This window comes from Hordeum vulgare, chromosome 1H (genome assembly GCF_904849725.1).
Source record: "Hordeum vulgare subsp. vulgare chromosome 1H, MorexV3_pseudomolecules_assembly, whole genome shotgun sequence".
In the NCBI taxonomy this organism is placed as follows: Eukaryota; Viridiplantae; Streptophyta; class Magnoliopsida; order Poales; family Poaceae; genus Hordeum; species Hordeum vulgare.
Window position 1 is genome coordinate 372,770,256 of NC_058518.1, and position 20,454 is coordinate 372,790,709.

Genomic DNA, 20,454 nt, shown 5'->3' on the forward strand with positions numbered 1-20,454 from the left:
TAATATGAGCAATACAAGTTTCACGGAGAGACGTGAGATGCTTGATCTCCTTGACGAGAGAGGGATAGACCAATCTATCCACTTCCCGTACTTGGATCATCTTTGCAACTCTTAAGGAATTGGATTCAAGTAGCCACGTCTCGAATGAGCAAAGGATAACCCCTCCATACAGGCGCAACGTTCAACTTCTTTATTTTTGCGGGTAAACGCTCATCTTCAAGAGCCTTGAGAGACAAGAATAATTGTTTGCAAGATGAAAACACAATTCCTTCAAAATTGTTCCTCAGAATCACACCTGCTCCCGTAGTTCCTTCCGATTTCCGAGACAAAAGCTCCATCTACATCCAGTTTCATCCAACCTTTCACCGTTGGTACCATTTAGGACTATCATCATGTTTAATCACAAGGGGTTCCCTGTGTGCAGATGCATGTGAGGATTCAGAGTGGTGATCAAAAGAGATTACCATTTCCACTTTAATAGGATTGGTTGTAGATTTTAACTTTATCGCAATCGGTGACCCCGGGTAACTTTTTTTATAAAAGATGCATTTTATTTACTTAAAATGGAGCATCAAGAAGATACATAACACAATAAATACGCACCCAATCTTTGTATAGTTAGGATACACACAGTCAACACTAACTCACACACACACATAAAAACATGGCCGCAACTAGTAAAGTAATATAAGACCAAAGTTAGGACGTAGGCAAGGAAAATAAACCTCCAAAGCGACGGGAAGTGTGATTGACAAGCTAAAACGGTGGTCATATCCGCACCAACCATCTTATGACATCACATGGACGACGAGACTTTTCAACAACAACACCTTCAGAAAGAAAACGACACTTGAGGTAACTAAATAAGAACATTTATGATACTTCTTGTGATGGCGCATGTTTATCATGCACAACTTCATTCCGACTATGCCAGGAACTCCAAACGGTCATCAACAACATACTCATGTTGATATCTGCCAAAGGTAGAATGGTGTGAAGAAACCATTCTCTATTTGTATGTCGAACATCATCAAGCACATGTAATCTTCAAACTTCAGACATTTTCAACCAAAGACACAAACATGGGACATCAGCGTAATGCATGAAAAGTGTTCACTAGTTCCAGATGAGAGACTCGGCATGTGCTTGAAACCTCCAAGCCTCTCAAATGTTTGCTTTGCCACGTGTCTAATGAATTTATAGCAACTCTCGAAGCAAAATTTCGAATCCTTGCTAGGGCACTAGCTAACCAAATCAGTATGACCGTCGTCTTAGGGTTTTGTAACATTACCTTTGTTTTATAAAAAAGGGGCACACTCGTAAGCGATTTTTGGGATATACGGGTTTTAACTTTATTTTAAACGTCCGAAAACGCTCATTGCTATATAGCCCGTTCAAACAGATATAATTGGTTTCCCCTTTTGTTCTACGACCACGGAGCACGAATTGCATAGGTTTAAAAATCCCTATTATGACATCAATCGCCGGGAACCGAAAGCTGAAGATGACGACGCCGCGGGCGATAGGATGCATTAAGTGGTAAATATTCTGGATCAATACTAAGATTTCCTTTAAATAAAGGCCCAAATCTGACGAAATAAATCCGATGCATTTATTGGCATTGCGGCGCCAGATCATACATAAGTCGTTGCGGCGCCTGCGCTTCCCGCAGGCCAATCGATCGATCGAGCCAGCCATCGGCTCCTGCGTTGCATGGGCCGCTCGCCTCGACGACGGGCTATGGCGGCGGCGCCGCCTCGCGATCCGGGGAAAAACCCTAGGGGGCTCCTCCCCGGCGACCGCATCTTCGCCTCGCTGGCCAGCTACATCACCTTCGCCGACCACCTCAGCCTCCGCCTCGTCTGCCGCTCGTGGCGCTTCTTCTCCCGCCGCCTCGGCCGCCGCCCGCCGCCCTTCCCGTGGCTCATGCTCCCGGAGCCGGCCTCCGCCTCGCAGTCCGCGCCCGCGCCGGCCTGCGTGCGCCGCCAGTTCTACGACATCCCCGGGGGCCGGCCCTACGCGTACGACGTCCCGGGGGAGGGCTACCACCGCTGCATCGCGTCCTCCGCCTGCGGCTGGCTCGTGTTCGTCTCCGTGGACTTGCCGCGCCGCCTCGTCCTCGTCAACCCCGTCGCCGGCGCGCGCCTGGTCCTGTCGTGGCCGTTCAAGGAGAAGAACGCCGAAGGCCGATTCCACGCCGCGCTCACGTCGTCGCCGGCTGACCGACGGGCGTGCTTCCTCGTCCTCGCCACGGACAGGCTCGTCGCCTACTGCCGCCCCGGCCAGCAGGACCTGGGGTGGCTCACCCTGCGCGCCCCGGGGTTCCGCTACGACCCGGCCGCCAGCGACATCCTCACCGTCGGCGCCATGGTGTACCTCGTCGACGGCAGGAGGAAGGTCTGGCGCGCGGACCTCGCGGACCCGGAGCCCAAGGTGGAGCGTCGGAACACGGCGTGCCCGCTCCCGTTCGGGGAGAGCACCATGCGCCACTACCTCGTGGAGTCGCTCCGGCACGTCCACCTCGTGCTCGCGGACGAGCACAACGCGCGCGTCGCGCTCTTGAGGCTGGACTGGGACAAGAAGACGTGGTTGCAGGACCGCGTGCGCGGGGACCGTGTCCTGCTGCTGGGCCGCGGGTGCTCGGCCTCTGTGCCGGCGGCGTCGGGCCGGCCGCCTGGCATGCTGTTGTTCGCGCACCAGCCGTCGTTGAGCCCCGTTGACGTGGGCAGTGGTGGCGCTGGGCTCGCGTGGTTCTGGGCGGAATCATGGGTGGATGACGGCTCGGATGATATGCTGGTACTGAAGAAGAAGATGCACCACAGGCAAGGCGAGTTCACAGCCGGTGACTCGTTCTGGTTCTTCCCGGCCATCGATCCGGATGAAAGGGCTACGGTTGCATCGCAGGCCTAGCTAGTTGGAACATGAAATTCTTGCTTCTGGTAGGCTGGTTTCAACCTCAATTATACTGGACTAAGAGATAGTAGTGTAGAACCATGGGTTCTGTGAAAGATGTATCTTATTTCTGTTGTTTTTGTCTGAAGAAAGATAGCAGTAGTCCTAAAAGTTGCAAATATCTGAAAGCTCTGGTTCTGCATCCTGTTCCTATATGATTCAAAGAGTTGCGATGCAACCAGCAATATATGAACGTAAGCAATCAGTTATCGACAAATGTTGATTGCGCCGTATTGGGGTGCGATGCGTGGGCATATACGCGAAACGGTGTATTTTTTTCATAATTCATTTTCAGCTTTGCAGAATCCTAGCATTTTGATTTATAATATATGATTGGAATTTTTATGTGTAGCTTGCTTGGAGTGGAGAGTTTCAAGCCATAGACAGTTTTCTTACAATCTACTGCACTTTGAGATTTTAAAGGGAAAATTTCTTGTTTCGACAACAACTATGGCATGTGCATAATATTTAAGGAAACATGCATCTTCATTTTTTTTTCAATTCTTTTATGATTCAATATGCCATGACATCCAATTTTGGAGGATTACATTTCTGAGGAAGTTTTCTGAGAATTGCAAACCATAGACAGTTTTTTTTTATGTGTGTGTGTGTGTGTATGTGTTTGGGGGTCAAACCATAGACATTTTCTTATAATGCACTTTACTTGCAATTTTAAAGAAAAAAAATCCATCCAGTCTAACATCATGCAAAATGTCACAATGGTTCTTTTATTTGTTTCAACAACAACCATGTCATTTGCATAATATTTAAGAAAACATGCCTCTTTCGTTTTTTCAGTTCTTATAGGATTCAATATGCCATAAAATCCCATTTCCTAGTCCTATCTTTGTAAGAACCAAAGAGGCGCACTTACAATGTAATAACATCTGACCCTTAGTTTGATGGAGTCTTTGCTGTTTTGATTGGAATCAGCCATGTTTTCTCATTTCCGAAACACCTAAATCCCCTATTTATATCGTTGCAGAAGAATGATAGTCATCTGGCTATAATTGTCATAATGATATTTAGATTGATGGAATTTTAGAATCATTATTATAGTTATCTAAATAATCATGTGATATTTGTGCCTAAATACTCCCTACAATTATTTAAACAGGGCAATGAGGGGGGGGGGGTGCCCTCCATTGCCCTAATGGTATTTAAATTGATGGACTTTTAAATCAGCTGGGATGTTTGAGGTAGAGATGGAATGCATGAAACAGTTGGGTGTTTAGGTCGGTGATGTTTTACTCCGTAGTTAGATTACACGGTGGAACGTACTGTTAGTTCTTGCTTGGATGTGACATCAGGTGTATTCGCAATAAGATACTACTACAGATCAACTCATATTTCTTATTGAATTTGTAATAACTTGAACAGGGTTCTGTCAAAGATGAAAACAGATGACTCTGCGTTTGTTATATTCACACCGTGTATACTAACCTGAGCAGGGTGGTGGGCATAACCTCTGGCCCTTCGGCCACATTCATCAGACAGTGGTGATTGGTAACCCACTGTCTGCTGACCCTCAAGACTAGATCCTCTTCCGGTGCCCCGCGTGGCCTATAGCAAACAACAGATCTAGAACGGCACGAGCCATTGGTAAAATTATCTAAAAAACCATGTGATATATGTGCCTAAATACTCCGTGTAATTATTAAAATAAGGAAAGAGGGAGGGGGGGGGGGGGGAAGGCCCTCCTTTGCCCTACTGTTATACTTCCATATGTAATGGAAATTTGTTATTTTCTTCTCGAGCTTTTTATTGCTCTTTTTTGTGTTCTCAGGTGTTGGACCAGGCCTATTTTTTCCTCTGCATGCTTGTCTTTCTTGGCAGCCCTTCCTGGGTATAGGCCGTAACGCAATCAAACAGGATCCAGTTCAATCCATCAAGAATTTTGCAACCTGTTAAGTACTCCCTCTGTAAACAAATATAAGAGTGTTTATATTACTAAACTGGTGTTCTAAATGCTCTTATATTAGTTTACGGAGGGAGTAGTTTTTGGCGAGTTTTGACATACATGCAGGTGAAACATTGACATTTCTCTCTGAAAAACAATGGTGAAGCGTTGACATACATGCGGAACAAATGCATACAGTTGTTGGTTTGTGATTGGCTAAAAAAAATGATGAATACCAATTGAAATTCAGTCTACTGTTACATAGACAGTGCCAAAATCAAAGAATGATTGTGAAAGAAAATGGACCAAAGAAAGCAAATGTAGGGACATGGAAATGATGGATTTGAACCAAACATGCTACCTCCATCCTGGACATTCAAGCTATTTCTTCTATATATTTGATGTATATATGATGAACTTAGCAATACACAGTAAAACTTTGCCAATATTTCTTGTATTGAGTTGAAGAACACTAAGAACCTATCTACACAACACATTGTATCCACTAGATGCCGACCTGCAAAATATCATGGGAAAATATGAACAGATATACCCTACATAGATAGACTCCAAACTCAAAACACCCACCCTTGCATGTGCATTTGTATTTCCCAATAACTGACCTGATTAAATGGGTATAATGTTGTGACAAGTTGAGTCGCAGGGATAGGCGCAGTCGATTTCTTGGGCGGCACCCCTTTCAAAGTACCAATCACCGACTAGCTCTGCAATTGTCTGAAACACCAAAATGATTTTCGTGCAAGCACCATGCATCACTAAATGGTCACAATCATACAACTTAATATCATCAATTATTAGTACCTCATTGTCCAGTGTTGGGGAATTCGGCGCAAACCATGTGTCCTGCAGCTCGCTCTGGCAATGTGCAAAGCAAGAATTGATGAACATCCCCACCTCTGGCTCGCCTTCAAACGGTTTGAGAGCTGTTAACATTGCACTTCTTAGGCCTGCAGACAAATTCCTCAAGACAGTAACTCAATGAAGAACTTTACACCCGTTCATCTGATACATGTAGCGAAAATTTGTATAAAGCACTGAATGTAACCTTGGAGAGTTGCAATTTGTGATGTGCTGCATGCGCTAGGGTCCGCCTTACAGCGACTCCAGTGACCCCTAGGATCAGACGAAGGAGGCACAAAGATGTGATGGAACTGCCAAAAAATAATAATGTTTTTACTAGTGGTAATGTTGTGAAAAATATTGACTGGCAAAATGTGTTCCTTTACCTGATATGCATCGTATGCTGAATTCAAGATGAAATATGGGGTTTCAATGTTTTGAAGTGCATACTGCGGGAAAAAACACTGCACAGAAGGGGCAAAAGGTATGATCAGTAAAACTGCAGTGCCAATAATGTGGTTCGGTACTCTGAAAGGAAAGTAGGAACGAAAAGAGATCTGACCAGATAAGGATCGAGTGTTGAATTTAAACAGCCTTTGTTCAAATTCTTCTCAGCTCCCTACATTGAGAAAGAAAATCAAAACATACATAAAAAAAAAACTTTCAAACATCTTAGGCCAAATTAGTGTGTAAAGAAAAGGTTGACTGGTGCAAAAGTAACCTGCAGAGCAACTAGGCTGCTGAAGAAAGGCCTAATGCTGTTGTTGCCAGAAATGTCATCCCTGAAAAATGACATAAGTTTAACACATTTGACCAAAAGCTCAACCTTCCAAAACTAAACCCATTGCTCTATTAGTTCCAGCGTTACACATCAAGGAAAAACCCCGCGTCGCTCATGCATTTCACCGTGGCGGCGCCCCCGAGAAGCTCCCCGAGGTCGTCGCAGTGGAAGAATGTAGCCAGCCCTCCTGCTGAGCAGCCTGAGAGCAGGACCTGTTGGATTCGGAACTTCAAAAACCATGATCGACTTAATTATTACTCCCTCCGTTTCAAAATATAAGACCTTTTAAAGATTACACTAGAAGACTACATAGGGAGCAAAATGAGTGAATCTACATTCTAAAATATGTCTATGTACATCAGTATGTAGTTCATAGTGCAACATCTAAAAGGTCTTATATTTAGGAACAGAGGGAGTACACAACTACCAGTCTTGTAGAGTGATTTGTGCTACTAACTGAAACTCCACCGCTAACTAAGAGCCTAGCATTAGTGGAAAACACGGAGAAAGTATATAGACTAGTGCTGACGAGATCTGCAGAAACCTTGTCGGCTTTGGCGAGGCCTTTGGTGAGGAGATCGGCGATGATAGCATCCCATATCCTTTGACCTCTCATGTAGATGACTGAAGACTGCATATGTCGGGGTGAGAAACAGACAAACAGTACAAATAGTGAGCAAACGGAGTTCAGTTGAATGCGAGCGCGCGGCAACTCGTTTACATATGCAGTACACAATATGATTTAAACTTTGTAAGAGTACGCACGCCATTTCTGAACTCTGAATCGCCCGCGAAGGAGCCGCCGTCGCAGTACCGCAGCTTCACACGATTCCAGTTGTAAAAATCTGCACGAATTGTCAAAATAAAAAGCCTAGCATTTAGTAGTGACGAGAACTGATCTGAAACTCTGTATTCTTTTGACCAGAAGTTGTGGCAGTGGCCTGATGCAGTGCAGATGTGAGGTAGTCATCATCATCCTTGTAGGACCATGAGCTTGAATTCGCCATGGGCCTAGATGTGTTAAAGCGAAACTGTTGGTGCTGCTACCTACCGGATTATGGTGATTGTTGACTGGCCGCAACCTTTTGCAAAAGCAGAAGACAGTACCACCATGAACGGGGACATGCATGTGCTGTGCTGTGCCGTGTTGATCATCATCAACGACTTGGCGTAAAAGGTACGTACGAGGAAATCAGGAGTGGGCGGATAAAATGTCTCTCCAATCAATCCTAGCCGTGTTCAACCAGCGCGAGCGAAGAAACTGAAAGGGAACTGTAACTGAAGAGAAACAGCAAGATGGTTGCGGTACCTGGGTTCCTGGCCGGATCGTTGCCGAGCACGCCGGAGAAGACCTCGAGCTTGCTCATGAGCCGGGTGGACCCTCGCCGCGTGCCGGCTCTTTGGGTGCACGACGGCGCGTCGTTGCACCAGCCGCCGCCCTCGAACTGGAGCAGCCAGCCACGGGCGCCCGCACCGGAGCCGCGGTGGAGGTGGTACGCCGGCGGGCTCCCGTCGAGGCACACTGCAACCGAATGGCAGTTCACACAAGCACCATCAATTCACATTCACATGTGGTTATTAGCATGCCAAAGCTTAGGCAGAGCATCTGGCGACCACGGCAATGTGCGGCCGGCTGAACGCACGCGGGTGAAGGAAAAGAGGATTGAAGGTTGATTAAAGGCGGCGCGGACTTGCCTGCCCCCGTCGACGCGGCGCCCGGGACGAGAGTCATGCCCACCAGCAGCCTCTTCTCCTGGCCCGCCGCCGCCGCAGCCGCAGCCGCAACAGCAGCAGCGGCGATGACGGCGACGACGGCAGCTGCCCACGTCCAGAGCCGCCGCCGGTCCATGTCGGTCGCCCGCGGCACGGCACGCGCTGCGAAGAGATGTCAAGAACGGGGGAAGAGGACAGAGGAGGCGCGGCAGGAGGAAGAAGCTTGCGAGACCTGAACTGTCCGTTTCTGGTCCAGTCCAGCCGTCCAGGGAGGGATGTCCGTCTCGTGTGCAGTGCATGTCACCATGTGTTTATATGTACAGAAGATTGGATGGCGAGACAGCAACTACGACGGTCAGACTGCACCTCATCGGCGTTCGTTGGGTGGAATGGTTGGTTTTACTAGCAACGTGCAATACACGTTAATTTTAGGCAAGATATTAATTGTATCATATTAACATTAGGTACTACCTCTGTAAAAAAAAAAGATCCTGATAACGCCTACACATGTGGACGTTAAAGGATGCTGCCCACACGTTTTGTGTGGTGTGTAAGGAAAACAGTCCACACGCCTGCGTGTGGTCAAAACAGCTAACGCCCACACGTCCGGCCTCCTGCCCCATGTCACCGCATGTATGCAAGTGGATATCTTTTTGGATTTACAGTTTTTATAATGTTTTATCTTGTAAATGAAAAATCCGATTGAAGATTCGTTTTCATCATTAAATTCATTGTGACGAGATCTTCGAAACTAGATCTTGTATCAATATGTTTCGATGAAAAAAATTCAGGTAACAGTTGCCATGATGTTACAATGTAGTTGTCATGATGCTTACAGTGAAGTTGTCATGATATGCTTCATCTATTTTTTTCTACATTTAAAACTAAGTTTTGACATATTATAAAAGGGGAATTAAGAAACTAGACTTGCCATTAATCATAAACTAAAATTGCCATGGTGAAAAATTGTCATGGTCAATTAATAAAAATTGCCGTAAAAAATAGTTAAAAAATATAGCGGTACCTTTAAATCTAGAATAAGAAATAGGTAGGACATGTCATGGCAACTTTAGTGTAAACACTATGACAACTACAGTATAAACATCATGACAACTTTTGGTTAAAAAAATCATCGATCATGGTCGAAATTCTAAAATTGCAATGATCTATAAACTAAATTTGTCGTGATAGATTACAAAAAATTGTCATGATCCATGCATTAAATTTGTCATGGTTAATTACTAAAAATTATCATGGTCAATTAATAAAAATTACCGTAAAAAATAGTTGAAAATATAACGATAGCTTTAAATCTAGAGGAAAAAATAGATAGAACATATCATGATAACTGTAGTGTAAACACTATGGCAACTACAGTGTAACATCATGGCAACTATTGCCCAAAAAAATCAACGAAACATATCAACATGGGATCTAGTTTTGAAGATATCGTCAAAACGGATTTAATGGTGAAAACGAATTTTTAATTGGATTTTTTAATTAGGAGATAAAAACATTATTAAGCCAAAAATAAAAAAAAGATTCCTGCTGAGAAAGAAACGGACGTGCGGGCGAAGTGGTTAAATGCTCACACACGAGCCCAGTCCTACATGACACACTATCAAAAAATGCCAAGATTAGTGCAAAGCGCAAACGGACGCAAATCCAGGCGTGTGAGCGGTTTTGCAAACGTCCACACGTGTGAACATTATCTTTCCTCAAAAAATACAACAACGTTTAGATCTAAACAATCTTATATTTCTTGGGTCGCGATAACACCCACATGTGTGGACGTTAAGGGTTCTTGTCATATGTCTTGTGTGGTATCTAAGAAATCAGACCACGTGCCTACGTGTGGGCCAAAAAGATAATACCCACACGTCCGACCTCATGTCTCATGTTACCTCATGCATGTGGGAATCTTTTTGCATTTCCATATTTAAAATGTATTATCTTGTGAATGAAAAATCCGATTAAAGATCCGTTTTCATCATTAAATCCATCACGATGAGAACTTCGAAACTAGATCTCATATCAATATGTTTCAATGACTTTTTTGGGTTAAAAGTTGCCATATCTATTCCACATGACATGCCATGTTGTTTACACTAAAGTTGCCATGATATGTTTCACTATTTTTTCTTCTACCTTTAATATTAAATTTTGACATATTATAAAACGAGGAATTAAGAAACTAGACTTTTCATGAACCATAAACTAAAATTGCCATGATGAATTACCATGGTGAAAAAATTGCCATGGTCAATTAATAAGAATTGTCGTAAAAATTAGTTGACAATATAGTGTTAGCTCTAAATCTAGAAGAAAAATTAGGTAGAACATGTCATAGCAAATTTAGTGTAAACACTATGACAACTACAGTGTAAACATCATGGCAACTTTTGGTAAAAAAAATCATCGATCATGGTCAAAATTCTAAAATTGTCATGATCTATAAACTAAATTTGCCATGATGGATTAATAAAAATTGCCATGATCCATGCATTAAATTTGTCGTGGTTATTTACTAAAAATTACCATGGTCAATTAATAAAAATTGCTGTAAAAAGTAGTTGAAAATATAACGATAGCTTTAAATCTAGAAGAAAAAAAGATAGAACATGTCATGGCAACTGTAGTGTAAACACCATGTCAACTACACTATAACATCATGGCAACTTTTGCCCAATTTTTTTTCCAGCATGGGATCTAGTTTTAAAGATCTCGTCGAGACGGATTTAATGATGAAAACGGATTCTTAATTGGATTTTTCTAATTAGGAGATAAAACACTTCAAGCCCAAAATCTAAAAAGACTCCTGTTAAGAGAGAAACGAGCGTGCAGGCGAAGTGGTTAAATACCCACACACCAGCCCAGTCCTACGCAACATAAAAAATATGACAAAACTTGTCAAAATTCATGCAACCATAAACGTAAGTCGATCCATGCATGTGGGCGAGATGCAAACGCCCACACGCGTGGGCCTTATCTTTTCTCTTTATTTACGAAGGGAGTGAAATATAAATTGGATGTTAAATACTCCCTTCGCTCTTAAGTCGAGTCATTTATTTTGTAATGAAATGAGTATTAGTTAGGATATACTGCTGGTGTCAATATTATACATGATACTAACTAAAAAAATTGGGCAGCTTCATTGCGGTTATTGTTGTTAAGATTTCATGAAAAACATATTTGGTTTGGTGTTTTTTATGATCTAGTATTTTAATAGTCTTTTTTGAGGGTATAACTATGCGTTATGTGTAAATTATCTCATACATATGTAGGGAAGTTTCTTGCGATGATGATCACATGTATTATACTAGCACAAGGGCCCGTGTGTTGCAACGGGACATACAAAGTTTAGTCCTAGTGGTTTCATATTTTGTAAAAGCAAGAAAGGACATGTGTTACAAGGAATACGAAACAAATAAGCGTGTATTTGGAAACCTGAAAAATAATTTACCAATCGAACAACTTCTATTATCTTGTGGCACAAAATGAATGGTGTCCAAGATACACATCAAGCTACATTGTGGACTAAATGAATTCGAAAATAATGGCAGCTCAGTACTCATGTGACATGATCCCAACTGCAATAGAGAAGATTCTGATTTAGCTTGTTATACGAAATTCACATTTTTTTTCTTGAAGAATAGCCTATAAATCAAACAAGAATGATAAATTTTGGCACAATGCAATGATTCATATTTTTTAATTTAAAATGAAGGATATAAATGAGAAAACGATGACCATACTAAGGCTATCGGGAAAGACATAGGCAGCATAACACACAGTTATATGAAACAACACGCCTTTAGACATTTCCAAATATACAAAACATAAGGTAATGGATTCTTTTAGATAGACTGATATGACTCAAAAATGCAATGGCTGATGAGAGGGCAAAAAGGTCACACGATTTCCATTCTTATATCAGTGCCAGCTAAAAATAATAAGAATTGTAATTAAAGAAATAAACAACGGAAAAAAAATCTTAAGAGCGTTTGACTTGCACTTTGACACAAATTGTTGCTGGTGCATTTCCTCGTGAACATATTTTCTTTACTAACCCTCCTATAAACTTTGTCTAAACTTTCAACTTGATGTCAGCATCGTTGAACTACCCGCTCCATTGAAATCTCAACTTCAGCCAGCTCCACTCTAGGAATAGACGATTTGTAGTTTTTGGCTCCTACTTCAATAAGATCATATATGTGGTGGTTGTAAGTCCTTCCAAAAGGAGTTTGTTGGCCTCTACTTTGAGTGAGAACCATATAGTCCTACTGCAAACACATAAAATGTAACAGTTCAAGTAATGCAGAATAATATTCATAGTATTGTTGGGGAACGTCGCATGGGAAACAAAAAATTTCCTACGCGCACGAAGACCTATCATGGTGATGTCCATCTACGAGAGGGGATGTTCGATCTACATACCCTTGTAGACCGCACAGCAGAAGCGTTAGTGAACGCGGTTGATATAGTGGAACGTCCTCACGTCCCTCGATCCGCCCCGCGAACCGTCCCGCGATCAGTCCCATGATCTAGTGCCGAACGGACAGCACCTCCGCGTTCAGCACACGTACAGCTCGACGATGATCTCGGCCTTCTTGATCCAGCAAGAGATACGGAGAGGTAGATGAGTTCTCCGGCAGCGTGACGGTGCTCCGGAGGTTGGTGGTGATCTTATCTCAGTAGGGCTCCGCCCGAGCTCCGCACAAACGCGATCTAGAGGTGAAACCGTGGAGATATGTGGTCGGGCTGCCGTGGCAAAATTATCTCAAATCAGCCCTAAAACCTCTGTATATATAGGTGGGAGAGGGGGGGGCCTTGCCTTGGGGCTCAAGGATCCCCAAGGGGGTCGGCCGAGCCAAAGGGGGGAAGGTCTCCCCTTCCAAACCGAATCCAACTTGGTTTGGAAGGTGGAGTCCTTCTTCCCTTTCCCACCTCCTCCTTTTTTTCCTTTTCTCTTTGATTTTCTTCCTATGGCGCATAGGGCCTTCTTGGGCTGTCCCACCAGCCCACTAAGGGCTGGTGCGCCACCCCCAAGGCCTATGGGCTTCCCCGAGGTGGGTTGCCCCCCCCCCCGGTGAACACCCGGAACCCATTCGTCATTCCCGGTAACTCCGAAAACCTTCCGGTAATCAAATGAGGTCATCCTATATATCAATCTTTGTTTCCGCACCATTCCGGAAACCCTCGTGACGTCCGTGATCTCATCGGGGACTCCGAACAACATTCGGTAACCAACCATATAACTCAAATACGCATAAAACAACGTCGAACCTTAAGTGTGCAGACCCTTCGGGTTCGAGAACTATGTAGACATGACCCGAGAGACTCCTCGGTCAATATCCAATAGCGGGACCTGGATGCCCATATTGGATCCTACATATTCTACGAAGATCTTATCGTTTGAACCTCAGTGCCAAGGATTCATATAATCCCGTATGTCATTCCCTTTGTCCTTCGGTATGTTACTTGCCCGAGATTCGATCGTCAGTATCCGCATAACTATTTCAATCTCGTTGACCGGCAAGTCTCTTTACTTGTTCCGTAATACAAGATCCCGCAACTTACACTAAGTCACATTGCTTGCAAGGCTTGTGTGTGATGTTGTATTACCGAGTGGGCCCCGAGATACCTCTCCGTCATACGGAGTGACAAATCCCAGTCTCGATCCATACTAACTCAACTAACACCTTCGGAGATACATGTAGAGCACATTTATAGTCACCCAGTTACGTTGTGATGTTTGATACACACAAGGTATTCCTCCGGTGTCTGGGAGTTGCATGATCTCATGGTCATAGGAACAGATACATTGACATGCAGAAAACAGTAGCAATAAACTGACACGATCATATGCTACGTTTATAGTTTGGGTCTTGTCCATCACATCATTCTCCTAATGATGTGATCCCGTTATCAAGTGACAACACTTGTATATGGCTAGGAAGCCTTAACCATCTTTGATCAACGAGCTAGTCAACTAGAGGCTTACTAGGGACAGTGTTTTGTCTATGTATCCACACAAGTATTGTGTTTCCAATCAATACAATTATAGCATGGATAATAAACGATTATCATGAACAAAGAAATATAATAATAACTAATTTATTATTGCCTCTAGGGCATATTTCCAACAGTCTCCCACTTGCACTAGAGTCAATAATCTAGTTCACATCACCATGTGATTCCAACGAATCCAACACCCATATAGTTATGGGGTCTGATCACGTCTTGCTCATGAGAGAGGTTTTAGTCAGCGGTTCTGAAACTTTCAGATCCGTGTGTTCTTTACAAATCTTTATGTCATATTATAGATGCTGCTACTATGTGCTATTCGAAAATACTCCAAATATCTACTCTACTATACTAATCCGTTTCACTACTCGTAGTTATTCGGATTAGTGTCAAAGCTTGCATCGACGTAACCCTTTACGACGAACTCTTTAACCACCTCCATAATCGAGAAAAATTCCTTAGTCTATTTAGTTACTAAGGATAACTTTGACCGCTGATCAGTGATTCAATCCTGGATCACTGTGTGTACCTCTTAATAGACTTGCTGCAAGGCACACATCAGGTGCGGTACTCAGCATGGCATACTTTAGAGTCTATGGCTAAGGCATAGAAGACGACCTTCGTCTATTCTCTTTATTCTGCCGTGGTCGGGTTTTGAGTCTTACTCAAATTCACACCTTACAACGCAACCAAGAACTCCTTCTTTGCTGATCTATTTTGAACTCCTTCAAAACTTGTCAAGGCATGCATCTTGTTGAAACTTCCATTAAGCGCTTTCGATCTATCTCCATAGATCTTTGATGCTCAACGTTCAAGTAGCTCAATCCAGGCATTCCTTTGAAAACTCCTTTCAAACAACCTTGTATGCTTTACAGAAATCCTACATTACTTCTGATCCACAATATGTCAACCACATATACTTATCAGAAATTCTATAGTGCTCCCACTCACTTCTTTGGAAATACAAGTTTCTCATAAACCTTGTACAAACCCAAAATCCTGGATCATCTCATCAAAGTGTATATTCCAACTCCGAGATGCTTGCACCAGTCCATTTAAGGATCGCTGGAGCTTGCATACTTGCTAGTATCTTTAGGATCGACAAAACCTCATGGTTGTATCTCATACAATGTTTGCTCAAGGAAACCATCGAGGAAACAATGTTTTGATATCCTACATGCAATATTTCATAAATAATGCAGCAACTACTAACATAATTCAAACAGACTTTTAGCATCGCTACGAGTGAGAAAGTCTCATCATAGTCAACTGTTTGATCTTGTCGGAAACATCTTTGCGACAAGTCGAGCTTTTCTTAATAGTGACTTATCACTATTATCGTGTGTCTTCCTTTTAAAGATCCATCTTTACTCAATAGTCCTATGACCATCAAGTAGTTCTTCCAAAGTCTACACTTTGTTTTCATACATGGATCCTCTCTCGGATTTCATGGCTTCCACCCATTTGTCGGAATCTGGGCCCACCATTGCTTTCTCCATAACTCATAGGTTCACTGTTGCTCAACAACATGACCTCCAAGACAGGGTTACCGTACCACTCTGTAGTAGTACGCGACCATGTCAACCTACGAGGCTTGTAGTAACTTGATCCGATGCTTGATGATCACCATCATCAGCTTTCACTTCAATTGGTGTAGGCGCCACAGGAACAACTTCCTGCGCCCTGCTACACACTGGTCGAAGTGATGGTTCAATAACCTCATCAAGTTCTACCACCCTCCCACTCAATTATTCCGAGAGAAACCTTTCCTCGAGAAAGGATCCGTTTCTAGAAACAAACACTTTCCTTTCGGATGTGAGATAGGAGATGTACCCAACTGTTTTGGATATCCTATGAAGATGCATTTATCCACTTTGGGTTCGAGCTTATCAGACTGAAACTTTTTCACATAAGTGTCGAAACCCCAAACTTTCAAGAAACGACAGTTTAGATTTCTCTAAACCTCGGTCTATACTGTGTCATCTCAACGGAAATACGTGGTGCCCTATTTAAAGTGAATGCGGTTGTCTCTAATGCTTAACCCATAAATGATAGTGGTAATTCGATAAGAGACATCATAGCATGCACCATACCAAATAGTGTGTTGCTATGACATTCAGACACATCATCACACTATGATGTTCTAGGTGGCATGAACCGCGAAACAATTTGCACATTGTCTTAACTGCGTACCAAAACTCGTTACTCAGATATTCATTTCTATGATCATATTGTAGACAGTTTATCCTCTTGTTACGACGAACTTCACTCCGAAACAGAATTGAACTTTTCAATATTTCAGACTTGTGATTCATTAAGCAAATACTCTAGTATCTACTCAAATCGTCATTGAAGTAAGAACATAATGATATCCACTGCGTGCCTCAGCACCCATTGGACTGCATACATCAAAATGTATCACTTCCAACAAGTTACTATCTTATTTCATCTCAATGAAAACAAGGCCTTGCTCATGTGGTATGATTTGCATGTCACTAGTGATTCAAAATCAAGTGAGTATAAAGATCCGTCAGCATGGAGCCTCTTCATGCAATTTATACCAACATGACTCAAGCGGCAGTGCCACAAGTAAGTGGTACTATTATCATTACCTCGTATCTTTTGGCAGCAATATCATGAACATGTGTAACACTACGATCGAGATTCAATAAACCATTGAAGGTGATTATTCAAGAAAATAGAGTAACCATTATTCTCTTTAAATGAATAATCGTATTGCAATAAACACGATCCAATCATGTTCATGCTTAACGCAAGCACCAAATAACAATTATTTAGGTTTAACACCAATCCCGATGGTAGAGGGAGCGTGCGACGTTTGATCATATCAACCTTGGAAACACTTCCAACACGTATCGTCACCTCGCCTTTAGCTAGTCTCCGTTGATGCCGTATCTTTCATTTCGTGTTACTAATCACTTAGCAACCGAACCGGTATCCAATACCCTCATGCTACTAGGAGTACTAGTAAAGTACACATCGACATCATGTATATCAAATATACTTCTTTCGATTTTTGCCAGCCTTCTTATCTACCAAGTATCTAGAGTTTCTCCGCCTCAGTGACTGTTCCCCTCATTACAGAAGCACTTAGTCTCGGGTTTGGGTTTAATATTGGGTCTCTTCATTAGTGCAGCAACTGTTTTGCCGTTTCACGAAGTATCCCTTCTAGCCCTTGCCTTTCTTGAAACTTAGTGGTTTTACAAACCATCAACTATTGATGCTCCGTCTTGATTTATACTTTCGCAGTGTCAAACATCGCGAATCGCTCAAGGATCATTGTATCTATCCTTGATATGTTATAGTTCATCACGAAGCTCACACAGCTTGGTGGCAGTGACTTTGGAGAACCATCACTATCTCATTTGGAAGATTAACTCCACTTGGTTCAAGTGATTGTCGTACTCACACAATCTGAGCACACGCTCAACGATTGAGCTTTTCTCCTTTACTTTGTGGACAAAGAATCTTGTCGGAGGTCTCGTACCTCTCAACAAGGGCACGAGCATGAAATCACAATTTCATCTCTTTAGAACATCACTTATGTTCCGTGACGTTTCAAAACGTCTTCGGTGCCTTGCTTCTAAGCCATTAAGTATTTTGCACTGAACTATCGTGTAGTCATCAGAAACGTGTATGTCGGATGTTCACAGCATCCACAGACGACGCTCGAGGTGCAGCACACCGAGTGGTGCATTAAGGACATAAGCCTTCTGCGCAGCAACGAGGACAATCCTCTTCAAAGTTTGCTACTATCAACTTTCAACTAAATTTTCTCTAGGAACATATAAAAATAGTAGAGCTATAGAGCAAGCTACATCGTAATTCGCAAAGACCATTAGACTATGTTCATGACAATTAGTTCAATTAATCATATTACTTAAGAACTCCCACTCAAAAAGTACATCTCTCTAGTCATTTGAGTAGTACATGATCCAAATCCATTATCTCAAGTCCGATCATTACGTGAGTCGAGAATAGTTTCAGTGGTAAGCATCTCTATGCTAATCATATCAACTATACGATTCATGCTCGACCTTTCGGTCTCATGTGTTCTGAGGCCATGTCTGCACATGCTAGGCTCGTCAAGCTTAACCCGAGTGTTCTGCGTGTGCAACTGTTTTGCACCTGTTGTATGTGAACGTTGAGTCTATCACACCCGATCATCACGTGGTGTCTCGAAACGAACAACTGTCGCAATGGTGCACAGTCGGGGAGAACACAATTTCGTCTTGAAATTTTAGTGAGAGATCACCTCATAATGCTACCGTCGTTCTAAGCAAGATAAGGTGCAAAAAGGATTAACATCACATGCAATTCATAAGTGACATGATATGGCCATCATCATGCGCTTCTTGATCTCCATCACCAAAGCACCGGCACGATCTTCTTGTCACCGGCGTCACACCATGATCTCCATCAACGTGTCGCCATCGGGGTTGTCGTGCTACTCATGCTATTACTACTAAAGTTACGTCCTAGCAATATAGTAAACGCATCTGCAAGAACAAACGTTAGTTTAAAGACAACCCTATGGCTCCTGCCGGTTGCCGTACCATCGACGTGCAAGTCGATATTAACTATTACAACATGATCATTTCATACATCCAATATATCACATCACATCGTTGGCCATATCACATCACAAGCATACCCTTCAAAAACAAGTTAGACGTCCTCTAATTTTGTTGTTGCATGTTTTACGTGGTGACCATGGGTATCTAGTAGGATCGCATCTTACTTACGTAAACACCACAACGGAGATATATGAATTGCTATTTAACCTCATCCAAGGACCTCCTCGGTCAATTCCGATTCAAGTAAAGTTGGAGAAACTCACACCCGCCAGTCATCTTTGAGCAATGGAGTTACTCGTAGCGATGAAACCAGTCTCTCATAAGCGTACGAGTAATGTCGGTCCGAGCCGCTTCGATCCAACAATACCGCGGAATCAAGAAAAGACTAAGGAGGGCAGCAAAACGCACATCACCGCCCACAAAAACGTTTGTGTTCTACTCGAGAAGACATCTACGCATGAACCTGGCTCTGATACCACTGTTGGGGAACGTCGCATGGGAAACAAAAAATTTCCTACGCGCACGAAGACCTATCATGGTGATGTCCATCTACGAGAGGGGATGTTCGATCTACATATCCTTGTAGACCGCACAGCAGAAGCGTTAGTGAACGCGGTTGATGTAGTGGAACGCCGCACGTCCCTCGATCCGCCCTGCGAACCGTCCCGTGATCAGTCCCACGAGCTAGTGCCGAACGGACGGCACCTCCGCGTTCAGCACACGTACAGCTCGACGATGATCTCGGCCTTCTTGATCCAGCAAGAGAGACGGAGAGGTAGATGAGTTCCCCGGCAGCGTGACGGTGCTCCGGAGGTTGGTGGTGATCTTATCTCAGTAGGGCTCCGCCCGAGCTCCGTAGAAACGCGATCTAGAGGTAAAACCGTGGAGATATGTGGTCGGCCTGCCGTGGCAAAGTTATCTCAAATCAGCCCTAAAACCTCCGTATATATAGGTGGGAGAGGGGGGCCTTGCCTTGGGGCTCAAGGAGCCCCAAGGGGGTCGGCCGAGCCAAAGGGGGGAAGGTCTCCCCTTCCAAACCGAATCCAACTTGGTTTGGAAGGTGGAGTCCTTCTTCCCTTTCCCACCTCCTCCTTTTTTTCCTTTTCTCTTTGATTTTCTTCCTATGGCGCATAGGGCCTTCTTGGGCTGTCCCACCATCCCACTAAGGGCTGGTGCACCACCCCCAAGGCCTATAGGCTTCCCCGAGGTGGGTTGCCCCCCCCCCCGGTGAACACCCGGAACCCATTCGTCATTCCCGGTAACTCCGAAAACCTTCCGGTAATCAAATGAGGTCATCCTATATATCAATCTTTGTTTCCGGACCATTCCGGAAACCCTCGTGACATCCGTGATCTCATCCGGGACTCCGAACAACATTCAGTAACCAACCATATAACTCAAATACGCATAAAACAACGTCGAACCTTAAGTGTGCAGACCCTGCGGGTTCGAGAACTATGTAGACATGACCCGAGAGACTCCTCGGTCAATATCCAATAGCGGGACCTGGATGCCCATATTGGATCCTACATATTCTACGAAGATCTTATCGTTTGAACCTCAGTGCCAAGGATTCATATAATCCCGTATGTCATTCCCTTTGTCCTTCGGTATGTTACTTG

The 20,454-nt window shown here is 43.5% G+C and overlaps 2 protein-coding genes across 2 annotated transcripts; one reads left to right on the forward strand and one right to left on the reverse strand.

Moving 5' to 3' along the window:
- The first annotated feature begins 1,688 nt into the window (after window positions 1-1,688).
- On the forward strand, window positions 1,689-3,194 carry LOC123411417. Its single transcript, XM_045104359.1, has one exon. The coding sequence runs from the start codon at window positions 1,714-1,716 to the stop codon at window positions 2,908-2,910; it is 1,197 nt and encodes a 398-aa protein (XP_044960294.1). The 5' UTR covers window positions 1,689-1,713; the 3' UTR covers window positions 2,911-3,194.
- A 1,779-nt stretch (window positions 3,195-4,973) lies between these two features.
- Window positions 4,974-8,485, reverse strand: LOC123411427 (pectin acetylesterase 9-like). The gene is made up of 12 exons (XM_045104369.1): window positions 8,190-8,485; window positions 7,804-8,016; window positions 7,260-7,339; window positions 7,039-7,125; window positions 6,582-6,706; window positions 6,435-6,495; window positions 6,276-6,332; window positions 6,100-6,177; window positions 5,919-6,024; window positions 5,675-5,820; window positions 5,476-5,587; window positions 4,974-5,369 (listed from the first exon to the last, which is right to left on the reverse strand). Exons 1-11 carry the CDS (start codon window positions 8,341-8,343, stop codon window positions 5,480-5,482), a joined length of 1,215 nt encoding a protein of 404 aa, XP_044960304.1. The 5' UTR covers window positions 8,344-8,485; the 3' UTR covers window positions 4,974-5,369; window positions 5,476-5,479.
- Between the last annotated feature and the right edge of the window lie 11,969 nt (window positions 8,486-20,454).

Bases quoted from the DNA above. Each gene is read 5' to 3' on its own strand.
- LOC123411417 (XM_045104359.1), top strand. From the start codon at position 1,714: ATGGGCCGCTCGCCTCGACGACGGGCTATGGCGGCGGCGCCGCCTCGC.
- LOC123411427 (XM_045104369.1), bottom strand. From the start codon at position 8,343: ATGGACCGGCGGCGGCTCTGGACGTGGGCAGCTGCCGTCGTCGCCGTC. The intron at 7,340-7,803 runs GTACCGCAACCA...CAATTCGTGCAG, and splicing joins CGATCCGGCCAGGAACCCAG to ATTTTTACAACTGGAATCGT. The intron at 5,821-5,918 runs GTTACATTCAGT...ATTTGTCTGCAG, and splicing joins ACAAATTGCAACTCTCCAAG to GCCTAAGAAGTGCAATGTTA.